General features: G+C 44.5%; 1 protein-coding gene across 1 annotated transcript in view; it reads right to left on the bottom strand.

Moving 5' to 3' along the window:
* LOC128701641 (neprilysin-1) overlaps positions 1-5,328 on the bottom strand; it is a 208,516-nt gene extending 203,188 nt beyond the window's left edge. The window contains exon 1 of the mRNA XM_070101634.1: positions 4,886-5,328. Coding sequence (XP_069957735.1) covers positions 4,886-5,249 — 364 coding nt within the window. The 5' untranslated portion in view covers positions 5,250-5,328. The remainder of the gene's footprint in view (positions 1-4,885) is intronic.
* Between the last annotated feature and the right edge of the window lie 15,172 nt (positions 5,329-20,500).

The following is a 20,500-nucleotide window of genomic DNA, read 5'->3' as shown; positions in this document are numbered from 1 at the left end:
AAGTGAAATGTCTTCTAGGAAGGGTCTAGGGTCTAGGGACCCTTCCTAGAAATCCTCTTTTTACTTGTTTTTGTTGAAACAAGACGTAAATATATTTATTTACGTTTAAGACCTGTGAAGTGCACCAGGGTCATTAAAGTAGCATTTTACCTATACGCTAACATCAAGAATACTTTAATTCCTAAGAGGGGAATAAAGCAGTCGTTCAATGTTCTTATTTGACAGCCGTGTTCTCAAGTGTACCCACGGATCAATCTTAAGCTTCATTCGCCACATAGTAAATGATAATTTGGATTTCTTCATACCCAGCCAAAATTTGATTGACCAGATAGAACTGTGCGTGAACTACATCTGTTTTAGCTTCCAGGAACACGTATATAAACAATACTTTGCTTTAGCTATGAGCTTCGTCATCACCGCAGTTCTGGCTAATTTATATATGGAACATTCGGACTCACCCGCATCATACCCAACATTCCTAGTACTGTCAAATGGATACAGTTGTTGGAGACATATTGGTCATAGCACCAAGAAGGTTAAACATACAGAACATCCTGAGGACTATTAATAGCTCTGAACTCATTATCAGATTCACAGTAAAAGAGGAAGACAAACTGCTTACGATTCCTCGATGTTTTATTCCACAAGGCATGAGAGAGACCCATGCTCCAAGTGTTCAGGAAACATATAGATAAGAATTACTTATTACATTTCTATTATCCTGACACCAGGACCAAGAGAGGCTTCGTTAAGGAATATTTTTTTCGAGATTTTAGGATTTCCAGTCCTCGATACCCAGAAGAGTGTGAGTACCTCAGATAGGTCTTCCAGCATTTTCACATGTATTCTCAGCAGAAACAACATATGCAAGGCAACAGACCTGCTCACCAAACATATCGTCTTTATAGTAACGTGGCTATTAACAGACGGTCATGTGTAAGTAGCCACCAACGCTTCGGCATCCATCAAAGAATTAATGAAAAATAAGAAGAGAGACAGACACTCCCAGTTTCAATCAAGGCTGACGTGTACATCAGACCTTGCGGAGGTTACGACAAAAACCACGTAGGCAAAACATCTAGAACACACATTTACTTGCAGGCGGGACAATGCAACAGTACAGACACACGAAATTCAACGAAACCAAATTGGTAATTCGAGAAAATGATTTACGCCAACACAAATGCTTGGAAGCCTCCGTGTTAGCTATCACCAACATAAAAGCCAGGCAGCTATAGCACCGTGTATCCAGAACTCTGATAAAACAGTTGCTGTCCAACAGTGACACCTCACTTAGAGGATACTAGATAAACCCCACGAACCCTACCTCCTGTATGTCACCCTGCTTTTGAACTGTGTTCACCTGACCTCTTGTACTATATATATACTGTTTGTTCTAGCTGCTCTGTATTAGGACTGAAGCAGCCACCCTCGGCGAAATGTTTATTTAATAACTGTCTTTATCAGTTTGTACGTGACTTTTACCTGCAACTTGTTAGTGTCGCCATACCACTTCCAGCCGATGTATTTATACTCGAGATACCCACCTTGATGTACACCTACTGAGAAATATACACCTTCCGATGCACATATTTCCCTAGTCATGCACACTTTTTGGTATATATAAACTTCTTAATGTATATATATACACATATACATACATACGCGTATGTACACTGATAAATGCACATCGCTGGATGTATATATTCTGTGAGACATTTTGTGGTTGTGTTTTAAGCCCATATACTACATAAGATAAGATAAGAGATAAGATTTCGTTCGGATTTTTAACCCCGGAGGGTTAGCCACCCAGGATAACCCAAGAAAGTCAGTGCGTCACCGAGGACTGTCTAACTTATTTCCATTGGGGTCCTTAATCTTGTCCCCCAGGATGCGACCCACACCAGTCGACTAACACCCAGGTACCTATTTGCTGCTAGGTGAACAGGACAACAGGTGTAAGGAAACGTGTCGGAATGTTTCCACCCGCCGGGAATCGAACCCGGGCCCTCCATGTGTGAAGCGGGAGCTTTAGCCACCAGGCCACCGGTCATTAGGCTACATGTCACCTGTACACCACTACTCCAGAACACTTTGATCCTTGAAATGACTTCTTAATCATAAGATGACGGGTCATCTTATGATTAAGACCCGTGCCAGGCCGTGTACTGGTCATTATTAAACAAGCACGACTCACGATTGTAAACAAAACACGGTACGGGTGGTATTAGAACCCATGGCAAGTGAGTGGTAAAAGTCCAGGCGAGTGCGTAAGCCACTGGACAGCTGACTACAATAAGATTCATCCAATTAGGTATATTTATACGCCATAGGAAGGTAAGCATGAGCCCCGGTCCTTGCTTACCTTCATCAGGTTAATGGTTCTTATAGGCCTATTGTCACTCGCAAATTTTGTCAAACGTTTCCTGTGTCGACACATGATACTGGCAAGGTTAAACGTGTTAGTTTAGTGCAAGGTCAAACGTGTTGTCACTGTAGTATAACTTCAAACGTGTTGTCAGTGAAGTACATAGTCAAAGGTGTTGTCAGTTCAGTACAAGGTCAGAGGCGTTGTCACTACAGTCACTGAATTAATATTGATATTTGTCGACGCTGTCTCTAGTTTTTGTTGTTAGGTCTACATGTCAGAGGTGGTGACAGTCAGTGGTAACTGACGTTCAGTAGCGAGTCTTCTAAATCACAGACGCGGGTGTTTTAAACAAATAACAAGTCTTCTAAATCACAGACGCGGGTGTTTTAAACAAATAACAAGTCTTCTAAATCACAGACGCGGGTGTTTTAAACAAATAACAAGTCTTCTAAATCACAGACGCGGGTGTTTTAAACAAATAACAAGTCTTCTAAATCACAGACGCGGGTGTTTTAAACAAATAACAAGTCTTCTAAATCACAGACGCGGGTGTTTTAAACAAATAACAAGTCTTCTAAATCACAGACGCGGGTGTTTTAAACAAATAACAAGTCTTCTAAATCACAGACGCGGGTGTTTTAAACAAATAACAAGTCTTCTAAATCACAGACGCAGATGTTTTAAACAAATAACAAGTCTTCTAAATCACAGACGCGGGTGTTTTAAACAAATAACAAGTCTTCTAAATCACAGACGCGGGTGTTTTAAACAAATAACAAGTCTTCTAAATCACAGACGCGGGTGTTTTAAACAAATAACAAGTCTTCTAAATCACAGATGCGGGTGTTTTAAACAAATAACAAGTCTTCTAAATCACAGACGCGGGTGTTTTAAACAAATAACAAGTCTTCTAAATCACAGATGCGGGTGTTTTAAACAAATAACAAGTCTTCTAAATCACAGACGCGGGTGTTTTAAACAAGTAACAAGTCTTCAAAATCACAGTCACTAGTATTCTATAGCAGTCTGGAATGTTATAAATTAGTCACAGGTGTTCTAAATCAGTGACATCTGTTCTAAATAACAGACAAGAGGGTTCTAAATTGTCATGGTGTTCTCAATCAATCACAGGCATTATAACAAGACATTATAGCCGGGTACACACATTCACGTCTTCCTTCTTGGAGTTCATTCCTTCCAACCTCAAGTGTTAACTCGTTTTTGAAGGCGCTGTTTTGACTGTTATTTTTTGGTTATGTTTTGATTGTAATAATGATAATAACAAGACAAGCCAGTATTTTCATTTTTGCTATAACCTGCTGAAGTTTTATAATTTAACTGTAAAATAATGGATTTTTAGCCAAAATGTTTTAATTTTAGTGGTAACCAGTAAATAATAATAATATAATCGAAAAAATCGTAAATTATCACTATTTTCGATTAAAAGTGTGATAATCTACATATTTTAGGTAAAAATCGATGTCAAAAAGTGGCTGGAGTTTCGTACCTGGCCTCCAGCAGCAGCGGTCAACACAGTCATCAAGGGATGACCACAATCAAGGGTGATGTGACAGGTGTCGTCGTTGCTGAGAACGAAATAAATTATGCAGTATAGTGTCGTGTTGGATCAAGGCCTGGCCAGTCGTGTGGTATTCCTGTAACCGTACCTTTGTACCAGGCATCTGTACCTCTGTACCAGGCATCTGTACCACGCACCAGTACCTCTGTACTACGTACCTGTACCTCTGTATCAGGCACCTGTATCTCTGTACCACGTAACTGTATCTTTGTACCATGCACCTGTACCTTTGTACCCCGCAGTTATATCTGTACCACACCTGTAGCTTTGTACCACGCACCTGTAGCTCTCTCTACCACTCACCTGTACCTCTGTATCACACACCTGTACCTCTGTACTACACACCTGTACCTCTGTACCACGTACTTGTACCTCTACTACGCACGTTTACCTCTGTACCACATACATGTACACGACACCTGTGCCGCTGTACCGCACACCTGTACCTCTGCACCACGCACCTATACCTCTGTACCACGCACCTGTACCTCTGCACCACGCACCTGTACCTCTGTACCACGCACCTGTACCTCTGTACCACGCACCTGTACCTCTGCACCACGCACCTATACCTCTGTACCACGCACCTGTACCTCTGTACCACGCACTTGTACCTCTGCACCACGCACCTGTACCTCTGTATCATGCACCTGTACCTCTGTACCACACACCTGTACCTCTGCACCACGCACCTATACCTCTGTACCACGCACCTGTACCTCTGCACCACGCACCTGTACCTCTGTACCACGCACCTATACCTCTGTACCACACACCTGTACCTCTGCACCACGCACCTGTACCTCTGTATCATGCACCTGTACCTCTGTACCACGCACCTGTACCTCTGCACCACGCACCTGTACCTCTGTACCACGCACCTGTATTCCACGATGGCAGCTCAGAAGGATGGATGTAGGAGATGGAACACCTACCTGAGGGTGGAGGACGCAGGAGGAGCAGGAGGAGAAGAGCCAAGCAGGCCAACCCCAGCAGGAGGGCCAGAGCAAGCAGGTACCGTTCCAGCACTGTCGTTTTGGAGCATTTCCCCGACTCTGCTCGCTGCGGCTTTTCCTGCTGCTGTTGTTGTGTCCCCGTGTTGCTCCAGGCGTCGGCCTCCTGAAGGGGGTTCTCGTGGATAGTGACACGTACCTCCCCAGCGTCGTTTTGGTGAGCGTCCCCATCGTCTGGGTCCTCCTTGCTGAGGGGTAGGAGTTCGCTGGGGTGCGCGGCCCCGGCGTCCCCTTTGGTTCCCCCGGGGACGAAGCCGTTTTTGTGCGTGTCGGCCGAGTGCAGCATGGTCGCTGTCAGCGCATGGAACCCCACACTGTCCGAACACCACGACCGCTACCTCACCACTGAGCTGCTTCTCGCCCCACCCACCTATACCACTCCACGCACACGCACGCACACACACACACACACACACACACACACACACACACACACACACACACACACACACACACACACACACACACACACACACACACACACACACACACACACACACACATGGGCTAGAAGAAGCTAAAGGGGAAACTTATGATGAAAGAAAGCAGGAGGAGAAAAAAGCGATTGAAGATATCATGAAGGTGATAGGCGAGGGGGACATGACCCAGGTGGCAAATTTTCGGAGAATTGGGTGGTTCACAAAGAAAAGGAATCCGCCTCTCAAAGTAATTTTCAAGGCAGAATCAACCCGAACCATGATCCTGCAGGAGAAAGCACAGCTGAGAGGCAAGCAGGAGTTCCGGAGTGTGTACCTCGATCGAGACAGAACACAGGACGAAAGGAAGACAATGAAAGAGAGAGTTCAAAAACGAAAGGAAAAATGGGAGGAAATGAAAAAGGAGAGCAGAATAATCCAGGATCAAATGGAAGGACAAGCGCACCCCCCAGAAACACCTGCAGAAGGACTCCAGCCACGACACCCCCAAGGCAACTGAACAATCCAAACCAACCATCACACACCGATCCCTCTGTTTCCACCCCCCGCACCACAGTTACAGTATTAGAACAGAAGTTGAAGGTTTGGTACACAAATGCAGATGGATTAACGAATAAACATGAGGAATGGCAAGAAAGAATCAATGAGAAGTCCCCAGACATCATAGCAGTTACAGAAACAAAACTCATGGAGACAATAACAGATGCAATCTTCCCACCAGCATACCAGATCATGAGGAAAGACAGAAAGGGCAGGGGAGGAGGTGGGGTTGCTCTGCTCGTAAAAAACAGATGGAAATTCGAGAAAATGGAAGGAATAGATGAGACGGGAGAAAGAGACTACATAGCAGGTACAATTCAGTCTGGGGAACACAAAGTGGTCATTGCAGTGATGTATAATCCACCACAGAACTGCAGGAGGCCAAGAGAGGAGTATGAAGAGAGCAACAGAGCAATGGTGGACACACTTGCTGAGGTGGCAAGAAGAGCTCACTCCAGCAGAGCAAAGTTGCTGGTTATGGGGGATTTCAACCACAGGGAGATTGACTGGGAAAACCTGGAGCCACATGGGGGTCCCGAAACATGGAGAGCCAGGATGTTGGACGTGGTGCTGGAAAACCTCATGCACCAACATGTTAAGGACACTACCAGAGTGAGAGGGGAGGATGAACCAGCAAGATTGGACCTTGTGTTCACCCTGGGCAGCTCAGATATTGAGGACATCAAGTATGAGAGTCCCCTAGGAGCTAGCGACCACGTGGTTCTGTGCTTTGAATACATAGTAGAGCTGCAAGTGGAGAGAATAACAGGAGTTGAATGGGAAAAGCCTGACTATAAAAGAGGGGACTACATAGGGTTGAAGAACTTCCTGCGGGAGGTCCAGTGGGACAGAGAACTGGCAGGAAAGCCAGTAAATGAAATGATGGAATATGTAACAACAAAATGCAAGGAGGCAATGGAAAGGTTTATTCCCAAGGGCAACAGTAACAACGGGAAGACCAGAACGAGCCCCTGGTTTACCCGACGGTGTAAGGAGGCAAAAACAAAATGCAATAGAGAATGGAAAAAGTACAGAAGGCAGAGAACACACGAAAATAGGGAGATCAGTCGCAGAGCCGGGAATGAGTACGCACTGGTAAGGAGGGAGGCCCAGCGACAGTATGAAAATGACATAGCATCGAGAATCAAGACTGACCCGAAACTGTTGTATAGCCACATCAGGAGGAAGACAACAGTCAAAAACCAGGTGATCAGATTAAGGACAGAAGGTGGAGAACTCACAAGAAATGATCAGGAGGTATGTGAGGAGCTGAACAGGAGATTTAAGGAAGTTTTTACAGTAGAAACAGGAAGGGCTGTGGGAAGACAGCACAGAAGGGAACATCAAGAGGGAATATACCAACAAGTGTTGGATGACATACGAACAACTGAGGAGGAGGTGAAGAAGCTCTTAAGTGACCTTGACACCTCAAAGGCGATGGGACCGGACAACATCTCCCCATGGGTCCTTAGAGAAGGAGCAGAGATGCTGTGCGTGCCTCTAACCACAATCTTCAACACATCCCTTGAAACTGGGCAACTACCTGAGAAATGGAAGACAGCTAATGTAGTCCCCATATTTAAGAAAGGAAACAGAAACGAGGCACTAAACTACAGACCTGTGTCTCTGACATGTATTGTGTGCAAAGTCATGGAGAAGATTATCAGGAGGAGAGTGGTCGAACACCTGGAAAGGAACAAGATTATAAATGAAAACCAGCATGGGTTCATGGAAGGCAAATCTTGTATCACAAACCTCCTGGAGTTTTATGACAAGGTAACAGAAGTAAGACACGAGAGAGAGGGGTGGGTAGATTGCGTTTTCCTAGAGTGCAGGAAGGCCTTTGACACAGTTCCCCACAAGAGATTAGTGCATAAGCTGGAGGATCAGGCGCACGTAAAAGGGAGGGCACTGCAATGGATAAGGGAATACCTGACAGGGAGGCAACAACGAGTCATGGTACGTGAAGAGGTATCACAGTGGGCGCCTGTTACGAGCGGGGTCCCACAGGGGTCAGTTCTAGGACCAGTGCTATTTTTGATATATGTGAACGACATGATGGAAGGAATAGACTCTGAAGTGTCCCTGTTCGCAGATGATGTGAAGTTGATGAGAAGAATTAAATCGGACGAGGATGAGGCAGGACTGCAAAGAGACCTGGACAGGCTGGACATGTGGTCCAGCAACTGACTTCTCGAATTCAATCCAGCCAAATGCAAAGTCATGAAGATTGGGGAGGGGCAAAGAAGACCGCAGACAGAGTATAGGCTAGGTGGACAAAGACTACAGACCTCACTCAGGGAGAAAGACCTTGGGGTGACCATAACACCGAGCACATCACCGGAGGCACACATCAACCAAATAACCGCTGCAGCATACGGGCGCCTGGCAAACCTGAGAATAGCGTTCCGATACCTTAATAAGGAATCGTTCAAGACACTGTACACTGTGTATGTTAGGCCCATACTGGAGTATGCAGCACCAGTCTGGAACCCACACCTGGTCAAGCACGTCAAGAAGTTAGAGAAAGTACAAAGGTTTGCAACAAGGCTAGTCCCAGAGCTCAAGGGAATGTCGTACGAGGAAAGGTTAAGGGAAATCGGACTGACGACACTGGAGGACAGAAGGGTCAGGGGAGACATGATAACGACATACAAGATACTGTGGGGAATAGACAAGGTGGACAGAGATAGGATGTTCCAGAGAGGGGACACAGGGACAAGGGGTCACAACTTGAAGCTGAAGACTCAGACGAGTCACAGGGACGTTAGGAAGCATTTCTTCAGTCATAGAGTTGTCAGCAAGTGGAATATTCTAGCAAGTGAAGTAGTGGAGGCAGGAACCATACATAGCTTTAAGAAGAGGTATGACAAAGCTCAGGAAGCAGAGAGAGAGAGAGGATCCAGTAGCGATCAGTGAAGAGGCGGGGCCAGGAGCTGAGTGTCGACCCCTGCAACCACAATTAGGTGAGTACAATTAGGTGAGTACACACATACACACACACACACACACACTGCACGCGCACACAGAACTTAAGTCGGTCAAAAGTTAAGAGGCGGGGTAAAAAATTGGAACTCACCCCTTCCTCAAACTCAAAGCGAGAACTACACACACACACACACACACACACACACACACACACACACACACACACACACACACACACACACACACACACACACACACAACCAAAAGCATAGATATGCACACACACACGCTCGCCCAACACACAAATATACAATATACACAAACACACGCACATATATACACGTATGCACACTCACATGCGTACACCAACAACTGCTGGACACACTACACAGAACTAAGGAGGAGGTGAAGAGTCTGCTGAACGAACTTGATATCTCAAAGACGGTGGTACCAGACATCTCTCCATGGGTTCTGAGAGAGGGAACAGATGCGCTGTGTGTGCCACTATCAACAATCTTCAACACATCTTTCGTAACAGGGTAACTACCTGAGGTGTGGAAGACAGCAGATATAGTCCCAGTTTTCAGGAAAGGAGACATAGCATTAAGCTACAGACCAGTGTCGCTGACATGTATAGGTTGCGAAGTCATGGAGAAGATTATCAGGAGGAGAGTGGTTGATCATCTAGAAAGAAATGAGCTTATACACGATAACTAGCACGGTTTCAGTGAAGGAAAATTCTGTGTCACATACTCACTGGAATTTAACGAAATTATTATTATTATTTTCATCAAAACTAAGCGCTAGACCCTTCTGCTGTTTTCTTTGACTTTCCCCAATCCTCATGACTTTGCACTTGGTGGGGTCAGACTCCAGGACGAGGCTTGCTGCGTGTCCAGATCCCTCTGTAGTCTTACCTGCTCCTTGTCCGCTTGAATTCTCCACATTAGCTTGGCATCATCTGCAAACAGAGACACCTCTGAATCGATCCCTTCTGTCATGTCATTAACGTATACCAGAAACAACACTGTCCCTACGACTGACCCTTGTGCAACCCTGCTCGTCACATATGCTCACTCTGATACCTCGTTCCGTACCATCACTCGTTGTTTCCTTCTTGTCAGCTATTTCCTGATCCATTGTAGTGCCTTTCCTGTTATTCCTGCCTGCTGCTCTAGTTTTTGCTCTAATCTCTTGTGTGGAACTGTGTCGAAAGCCTTCTTACAGTCCAAGAAAATGCTGTCTACCCACGCCTCTCTCTCTCTCTCTCTCTCTCTCTCTCTCTCTCTCTCTCTCTCTCTCTCTCTCTCTCTCTCTCTCTCTCTCTCCTGTCTTCTGTTACCTTGTGATGCAGGATTTCCCTTCCCTGAAGCCGTGCTGATTATCATGTATGATCTCGTTCCTTTCTAGGTGCTCCACCACTCTTCTGATGATCAACATAACTTTACATACTGTGCATATAGCGACACTGGTCTGTAGTTTAGTGCTGCCTCTCTATCTCCTTTCCAAAAAAATAAGGACTACGTTTACTGTCTTCCACACCTCAGGTAGATACCCTCTTACGATGGATTCATTGAAGATTGTTGTTAGTGCCACACACAGTGCATCTATTCCCTCTCTCAGGACCCAAGGAGAGATATTATCTGGGCTCACTGCCTTTGAGGTATCTAGCTCTCCCAGCAGTTTCTTCACTTCCTCCTCGGTTGTGTGCAGTGTATCCAGCACTTCTTGGTGCACCCTGCCACCTCGGTTTGCTGGAAACCTCTCTGTCTTCACTGTGAATTCCTTCCTGAATCTTGAACTGAGCTCCTCACATACTTCCTGGTTGTTCCCTATGAGCATCTCTCTTGCCTTCCTCAGCTTGAGTACATGGTCCTTGACTGTTGTTTTCCTCCTGATGTGGCTGTATAACAACTTTAAGTCAGATTTAGTTTTTGATGCTATGTCATTCTCATATTGATGCTGGGCTTCTCTCCTTATTCATGCATATTCATTTCTGGTTCTTCGGCTCAACTCCCAGTTTTCCTGATTCCTTTGCCTTCTGTACTTTTTCCATACTAGCCACTTGGCTTTGGCCTGTCCACACCTCCGGGTAAACCATGGGCTTACTCTGGCCTTCCCGTTGTTTCTGTTGCCCCTTGGCACAAACTTTTCCTCTGCCTCCCTGCGCTTTGTAGTCACTTGTTTCATCATTTCGTCTTCCCCCTCTAGCTCTCTTACCCACTGCACCTCATGCAGGAATTGCCTAATATGTGTGTAGGTCCCTTTTCTGAACTTTAGTTTCTCCCATCCTTCTCGTGCTGCCTCACTCTTTATTGCTAACTCTACTATGTGTACGAAACTCAGGCCCACGTGATCGCTAGTGCCCAGAGGCCTTTGGTGTGTGATATCCCCCATGCCTAAACTGTTCAAGGTGAATACGAGCTCAAGCCTTGCTGGCTCGTCGTTTCCTTTCTCTGTGTCCCTAACATGTTGGTACATGAAGTTTTCCAGCACCGCCTCCAGCATCTTGGCCCTCCACGTCTCTGGTCTTCCAGGTGGCTCCAGGTTTTCCCAGTCAGTCTCCTTATGATTGAAATCCAATATGACCACCTCGGCTAGTGTGACCACCGTCGCTCTGTTGCTCTCATCGTATTGTTTTCTTAGACACCTCCTGTTCGGTGGCGGGTTGTACACCACTGCTGTCACCACTTTTGGACCCCCAGTTTGAAGTGTTCCTACTATGTAATCATCCGATACACCTCTGACTAGTCCTCCTATCTCAAACCCCATTAGTTTTTGATGAACAGTGCAACTCCTGCGTGTGTGTGTGTGTGTGTGTGTGTGTGTGTGTGTGTGTGTGTGTGTGTGTGTGTGTGTGTGTGTGTGTGTGTGTGTATGTGTGTGTGTGTGTGTGTGCGCGCGTGCTCATCTATGAGCATTTATGATGTTTACTCTTAAGTTTATGAAGGTAAAATCCAGGATTTCCATGGAGGACCAGCAACACGGAGAACCGAACCCACGGAAGCAATAACAGAGAATTCTGGAAGACAACAGCAAGAACAGAACCTAGAGAAGCAATAACAGAGAATTCTGGAAGACAACAGCAAGAACAGAACCTAGAGAAGCAATAACAGAGAATTCTGGAAGACAACAGCAAGAACAGAACCTAGAGAAGCAATAACAGAGAATTCTGGAAGACAACAGCAAGAACAGAACCTAGAGAAGCAATAACAGAGAATTCTGGAAGACAACAGCAAGAACAGAACCCAGAGAAGCAATAACAGAGAATTCTGGAAGACAACAGCAAGAACAGAACCTAGAGAAGCAATAACAGAGAATTCTGGAAGACAACAGCAAGAACAGAACCCAGAGAAGCAATAACAGTGAATTCTGGAAGACAACAGCAAGAACAGAACCCAGAGTAGCAATAACAGTGAATTCTGGAAGGCAACAGCAAGAACAGAACCCAGAGAAGCAATAACAGTGAATTCTGGAAGGCAACAGCAAGAACAGAACCCAGAGAAGCAATAAAAGAGAATTCTGGAAGACAACAGCAAGAATAGAACCCAGAGAAGCAATAACAGAGAATTCTGGAAGGCAACAGCAAGAACAGAACCCAGAGAAGCAATAACAGAGAATTCTGGAAGACAACAGCAAGAACATAACCCAGAGAAGCAATAACAGAGAATTCTGGAAGACAACAGCAAGAACAGAACCCAGAGAAGCAATAACAGTGAATTCTGGAAGATAACAGTAAGAACAGAACCCAGAGAAGCAATAACAGAGAATTCTGGAGGACAACAGCAAGAACAGCACCCAGAGAAGCAATAACAGAGAATTCTGGAGGACAACAGCAAGAACAGCACCCAGGGAAGCAGTAACAGAGAATTCTGGAAGACAACAGTAAGAACAGAACCCAGAGAAGCAATAACAGAGAATTCTGGAAGATAACAGTAAGAACAGAACCCAGAGAAGCAATAACAGAGAATTCTGGAAGATAACAGTAAGAACAGAACCCAGAGAAGCAATAACAGAGAATTCTGGAGGACAACAGCAAGAACAGCACCCAGAGGGCAATAACAGAGAATTCTGGAGGACAACAGCAAGAACAGCACCCAGAGAAGCAATAACAGAGAATTCTGGAAGACAACAGTAAGAACAGCACCCAGGGAAGCAGTAACAGAGAATTCTGGAGGACAACAGTAAGAACAGCACCCAGGGAAGCAGTAACAGAGAATTCTGGAAGACAACAGTAAGAACAGCACCCAGGGAAGCAGTAACAGAGAATTCTGGAGGACAACAGCAAGAACAGAACCCAGAGAAGCAATAACAGAGAATTCTGGAAGACAACAGTAAGAACAGCACCCAGGGAAGCAGTAACAGAGAATTCTGGAGGACAACAGTAAGAACAGCACCCAGGGAAGCAGTAACAGAGAATTCTGGAAGATAACAGTAAGAACAGCACCCAGGGAAGCAGTAACAGAGAATTCTGGAAGACAACAGTAAGAACAGCACCCAGGGAAGCAGTAACAGAGAATTCTGGAGGACAACAGTAAGAACAGCACCCAGGGAAGCAGTAACAGAGAATTCTGGAGGACAACAGTAAGAACAACACCCAGGGAAGCAGTAACAGAGAATTCTGGAGGACAACAGCAAGAACAGCACCCAGGGAAGCAGTAACAGAGAATTCTGGAAGACAACAGTAAGAACAGCACCCAGGGAAGCAGTAACAGAGAATTCTGGAAGACAACAGTAAGAACAGCACCCAGGGAAGCAGTAACAGAGAATTCTGGAGGACAACAGTAAGAACAGCACCCAGGGAAGCAGTAACAGAGAATTCTGGAGGACAACAGTAAGAACAGCACCCAGGGAAGCAGTAACAGAGAATTCTGGAGGACAACAGTAAGAACAGCACCCAGGGAAGCAGTAACAGAGAATTCTGGAAGACAACAGTAAGAACAGCACCCAGGGAAGCAGTAACAGAGAATTCTGGAAGACAACAGTAAGAACAGCACCCAGGGATGCAGTAACAGAGAATTCTGGAAGACAACAGTAAGAACAGCACCCAGGGAAGCAGTAACAGAGAATTCTGGAAGACAACAGTAAGAACAGCACCCAGGGAAGCAGTAACAGAGAATTCTGGAAGACAGCAGTAAGAACAGCACCCAGGGAAGCAGTAACAGAGAATTCTGGAAGACAACAGTAAGAACAGCACCCAGGGAAGCAGTAACAGAGAATTCTGGAAGACAACAGTAAGAACAGCACCCAGGGAAGCAGTAACAGAGAATTCTGGAAGACAACAGTAAGAACAGCACCCAGGGAAGCAGTAACAGAGAATTCTGGAAGACAACAGTAAGAACAGCACCCAGGGAAGCAGTAACAGAGACTTGAGCATTTGCGTGGAGCAACAAGAGTTAGGGGAGGTGATGAGCCAGCAATACTCGACATAGTTTTAACACGAAATGATGACGATTTACCTGAAATGAATTAGCGGTAACAGCCTGGTTAATCAGGCCCTTATCCAGCAGGAGGCCTGGTCAAGGACCGGGCCGCGGGGGCGCTGACCCCCAGAACACCCTGCAGGTAGCCACTAGGTGCCATCGATCATGTGCTGCTAAGTTTAGACCTCCTTGTCCAGATGAAAATTGAAAAAAAAAATAGAGGAAGTGAGTGACAGAAAATGGGACTGTAAAAGAGAGGACTTTGGTACAATGAGAAGTTTTCAGAGAGAAGTGCAACGGGAAAAATAACTGGAGGGAAAAAATGTACATGAAAGGAGGGAGGTCAAAACGCCAAGAGACAAAAGAGAGCATGAAGAAGAGACGAGAAAAGCAGGGAGAGTCCCTGGTTCAGTAGAGGCCAAAGGCAGGAGCATAAGTAAGTTTATTTAGGCACACGTACACGTAAGTACAGTTATCATACATAGTGTGAATTACCTAGGATAACCTCCCAAAAAAAGGTCAGACGAAGTGACTTATTTATTTTGGAAAAATAAATATAAATAAAATTAAACTGCAGAAACCGGGAAACAGGCAGGAGAGTCAACAACAAGTGTGCCAGAATAAAAAGGTAAGTTGAAAGACAATTTAAAGATGATAAAGCATCACAAACCACAACTGAACCGCTCTTACACCAGAGAAAAATAAGACACAAGACAACCGTGAAGGATCAAGTGACAAGACTAGAGAAGCAAGATAGAACACTGAGGGAGAGTGGCAGAGAAATATGTGTAGCTCCCAAGGTATGAAGTAAACCTGGTGTAAAGAATGAAAACAGGAGAGGATAGTGATATTGCCAGGAAGACCTCAACAGACTAGTGATGTGGTCAGACAAGTGACTTAACGAGCTCGGTCCAAACAAATGCAAGGCCTTGCGAATTGGAGGAGGTGAGGGCAGACCAGAACCAAAGTAAAACATAGACAGGGAGACTCTTCAAATATACGAGAATTATAAAGCCTTGGGGGTGAATATAACATCAAGCATATCGCCAGAAAGACGCGTGAACTATAAAATTGCAGCAGCATATATAAGATTTGCTAACTTTAGAATACCATTCAGGAACTTCAATAGATAATTCTTCAGAACCTTATCTACGACTTCGTCCAGTCACCGAGTATGTGCGGTCCCATCACACAACTGACACTTGGTCAAGCGTGTGAAGATTCTCGAAAAAAGTTCAAAGATTCACAATCAGGCTGGTACCAGAACTGAGAGGAATGTACTATGAAGAAAGTTTGAAGGAACTGAACCTGATCACCTTGGCGAAGAGAAGAACAATGAAAGCCTTGATTACGACATGCAAAACTTTGCGAACAGAAGAAGAGGTGCAGAAACTACTGAGTGAGATACGTCGAAGGCAGTGGGACCAGACAATATGCTTCCGTGGCTTCTGAGAGAACAGAAGCTAGTGCTTCTATGTGGATCGCTAGCTGCGATCTTCAACAAGACAACAGATACAGGGCAACTGCTTAAGGTGTGGAAAACAGCAGATAAAGTCGCGATAGTTAAGGGAACAGACAGATTGCATTAAATTATGTCAAGTATCACTAATATGCATAGCACGAAAGGCTGCACAGATTATCAGAAGAGTGGTGGAGCACCTGGAAAGAACGAGTTCGTATTATTATTATAATCAAAAAAGAAGCGCTAAGCCACAAGGGCTACACAGCGCAACGAGTTCGTAAACAACAACCAGCACGGCTTTTAGAGATGGTAAATTCTGTCTCACAAATCTGCTAAAGTTCTATGACAGATTAACGGAAACGAGGCAAGAGAGAAAGAGCGTTAGGTGGACTCCGTATTTTTTTTTTACCCGTTGAAAGCGTTTGATTAATTACCGCACAAGAGACTGGGATAAAAATGGGGAACAGGCAGGAGTAACAGGGAAGGCACTACAGTGGATTAAGGTATACTTAACAGGAAGGAAACAATGAACTGTCATCAGGGAAGAGGTGTCGGGGAACAAAGACTACTACTAAAAAAAAAAAAAAAAAAAAAAAAAAAAACATACCACGGGCGAGGATAGAACTCGGGATCAGGGAGTCATAAAATTCCAGAAAGACTGCTAAGCTTCTGAAGGAGGACCTCGAGGGTGAGCATAGTTCCGAGCATATCTCGTGAGGCACACATCAACCGTATAACCTCAGATACAAATCTCAGAAAAGACTCACTCACGACACTGCACGCGGCATATGTGAGTCCCAACTAAAAAAAAATACGTATCGCCTGCGTGGAACCCACAGTTGATAAAGCATGTAAAGAATCTGGAAAAAGTGCAAAGGTTTGCAGTGAGACTAGTTCCAGAGGTCGGTGGAATGGACAGAGTTGAGGTGGTAAACCCGACAACCCAAGAGGATAGAAAGACCAGGGTTGATATGATTATGACACGCAAAATACTGAGAAAAATTGCCAGGATGGACAGGGCGAGTCTGTTTGAGAGGCGGGTCTCAGGCACACGAAGACACATTTGGAAGCGGGTCTCAGGCACACGAAGACACATTTGGAAGCGGGTCTCAGGCACGCGAAGACACATTTGGAAGCGGGTCTCAGGCAAAAGAAGAAACATTTGGAAGCGGGTCTCAGGCACACGAAGACACATTTGGAAGTTAAAAATGCAGTCACAGGGATGCTAGGAAATACTTCTTGAAAGTAGCCTTAGAGAGTCCAGAAAGTGGAACGACCCAGACCGAAGTGGTAGAAACGGGATACATACACAGTTTTAAGATTAGTTATGATAGACTCACGCAGCCTGGAGAGAATAAATCCAGCAGAAAGGCAGTGCCAGGAATAGAGTCAACCCCTGTTACCACAAATAAGTGAGTACACACAGACCCAGATAGAGCACTCAGCGCTCTCCCAAATCAACAGTTGGTGATAGAAATTAATAGGTGTCTAGCTAGGAAATATTGGCACAGTGTAATTGCAAAGGTGACGGTAGCAGTGGTGATGATGGCAGCAGTGGTGGTGGTGGCAGCAGTGGTGATGGTGGCAGCAGTGGTGATGATGGCAGCAGTGGTGATGATGGCAGCAGTGGTGGCAGTGGCAGCAGTGGTGATGGTGGCATCAGTGGTGATGGTGGCGGCAGTGGTGTTGCTTATGGTGGTGGTATTGGTGATGGTACTCGGTAAGTTGTGGTTGTGTTGGTAGAGATAGTGTTGTTTATGGTGTTATTGGTGGTGATAATGTATTTTGTGGTAGTAATGGAGATTGTGGTAGTAGTGGAGATGGTGATGATGGTAATCATGTGTTTTATAGTAGTAGCGGAGATATGATGGTAGTTTAGTTAGTTTAATTGACATCTTTATTATATACTCCATACCCATCCTATGGGCGGTATTCAAAGGATTACAGAGGTACATAATGGGTCCAGGGACTGGGCCACAAAGTTTTGTAGTGGTAGTGACAGTGATAGTGGTGATGTATTATATGGAAGTGGTGATACTAATAATGCTTGTATTTGTGGTGATGGTTGTGACAGTGATATAGATTTTGGACTAGATAGTTATAGTAACAACAGTACAACTTTTGATCATAGGAGCGAGGCCATACGCTACCTTACCGGTCAACCCCGTAAACAAAACCACATCATAAGTGCTGCAGGGTTTACAATCCCTCTAAAAATCCAAGTAATACCACTCAGTAGTGTTCCCTACGGGAGAGTGGTATCTTTCCATACGTACCTATAACTCTTTGATTATATAAACAAAGCAAACTCTTAATATATATTCCATATTGTTATTTCAAAACGGAATGTTGGTGGATATCCATTGTATTGCTGTGAATAAGTATTATTAAATTAGTAGTAAATGGTCGTTATATAGAAGCGAATGGTGTATCTGGCTGTTGTTTAGTGACAGATGGTTATTGTTTAGTGGCAGATGGTTATTGTTTAGTGACAGATGGTTATTGTTTAATGAAAGATGGTTATTGTTTAGTTATAGATGATTATTGTTTAGTGAAAGGTTAAGCATAAGAAAGTAGAGAATTGTGTGTGTGGGTAAAAAAACAAGAAGTGAACGTGAATGACAGACAACCCGCACATAGGAAGCTTATTACAACGTTTCGGTCGAACTTGGACCAAAACGTCGTCGTCATCTCTCTTATATGTGGGTTATTTGTGTATTGTTCCAGTCACGGTATTGTGCCTTTTTGTTCTTATTGAAAGTGAATGAATTGATGAAAATGAGGGGTATAAGCAACTATTACGTGCGACTGTTACTGCTGGCCGCGCGCAAACTGACTTACGAACCACAGTCCGGCTGGTCAAGTACCGACTTTAGGTGCCTGTCCAGCGCCTTGAAGACAACCAGGGGTCTATTGGTAATCCCTCTTATGTCTGCTGGGAGGCATAGTACAGGATATAAGGGTCAAAATATCGTACTTTATCTTGAAAACACAAAAATGGGTGTGGTTGGGAAACTAGGCATTCTGAACTATATTGGATATAGTCACCCAGAAATCGACCTGTAAAGTCATTTACAGCCATCTTTTGTCGGCCATTACCAAATATCCTTTGGTTTGTCAGTTCTTTTTCAAATATAAAAATATCTTCATAAATTTAGTATCTATTCGTATGTTTTGAAGCTCAAAGTATCAAAGGAATGACTCACGAAATCGTAATGACACGATTGAAAACAAACCATACCCCGGCCGGGATTGAACCCGCGGTCAGAGAGTCTCTGACCGCGGGTTCAATCCCGGCCGGGGTATGGTTTATCAAAGGAATGTCGTCAAACATGTTCAGTGGACTTATCCTAAGTCACATGGTGAGGATATATTTGTAATCTTAGTCGGTGGATTACATATAGAAGTGACTACTCAGAGTATCGTGGGTGACTTGAGGACTTGGGATGGGCAGAAGTCCTAGCATTTGCAGAAGTAGCAACTCGTGGCACTGCAGATATCTTCATTAAGGTAACACATGTTACCAGAACACGATACACACATCAGATCACAGTTTGTGCACTCGGTATCCTATTACGAAAAGGATGTCAAAGCTACAAGTCAGGGACGGATGAAGGAGAACATCATTCACTGAGGTGCAACATGATTAAGGAGCAAAGTTCCCAATTCTACTTTAGTATATTACCACGCATCTGGAATTGTTGGTCCTATGCTATGTTTGGTCTTTACAAGAAGAGAACTTCACCTGTACTTGGACACTCTGACAGCTTTTGTGTCATGGTGTTTCTCCCTCGATCTTAGTAACTTTGTCAGCTAGCTTTTCCGTTCATATCTGTGACATGATAAACCTGGGCAAAATCCACCCCTTGGTTTAGGAGCAGTTCCACAATGGAAAATTCACCATCCAGAAGATCAGAATAATATTCTCATCGGTAACCATTGACCAAACACATGAGGAAAATAATGTTATCATAATTTATGTGCTTGAGTGAGTTTATACAAACTGCGAAGGTTCTCTGCGCTGTCCAGCTTAACAGTTTTGCCTGAAGAGGGCCGTTAGTATACAGCAATATTCCAGCCTAGAGTGAGAGAACGAGGGACCAGAAGAGTATTATCACTGGCTTGGCATTTTTTTGTTTTGGAAGAAATAATTATCTAACCTTTCGTTTCCTTGCACTTGCGATGAAAACGTTGTTGTACTTGTTGAATGTGAGATCTTCAGACATTATAACTCCCAGGTCTCTTACATTGACTTACATTCTGTTGAGCGGTTTGAGCTTATCTTAATAATAATAATAATAATAATAATAATAATAATAATAATAATATCTTTATTTACTACAAGTACTTGTACAAGGTATACAGGCCTAGCTGACATCAATGACATACTACTATACTGAAAGTCCCTTGTTATGCAGAGCATTTCGGGCAAATTAGGTCAGTTTTGTCCCAGGATGCGACCCACACCAGTCGACTAACACCCAGGTACCCATTTTACTGATGGGTGAACATAGACAACCGGTGTAAGGAAACACGTCCGATGTTTCCACTCCTTTGCCAGGAATCGAACCTGGACACTCACCGTGTGAAGCGAGAGCTTTTGCCACCAGGCCACGGGGGCTGGTGGCCCTCTGGAAGACTTGATTTATATCAGCTTGGAGGCTCGCTGTGTCTTCTATGGATTCCACTCTCATACAAATTCCAGTATCGTCTGGCGAAGGATGATATAGTGCTCTGATATATGACC

Source organism: Cherax quadricarinatus, chromosome 78 (assembly GCF_038502225.1).
Source record: "Cherax quadricarinatus isolate ZL_2023a chromosome 78, ASM3850222v1, whole genome shotgun sequence".
Classification (NCBI taxonomy): domain Eukaryota; kingdom Metazoa; phylum Arthropoda; class Malacostraca; order Decapoda; family Parastacidae; genus Cherax; species Cherax quadricarinatus.
The sequence above is the reverse complement of the archived record's forward strand: the minus strand, read 5'-3'. Positions and strand labels throughout refer to the sequence as shown.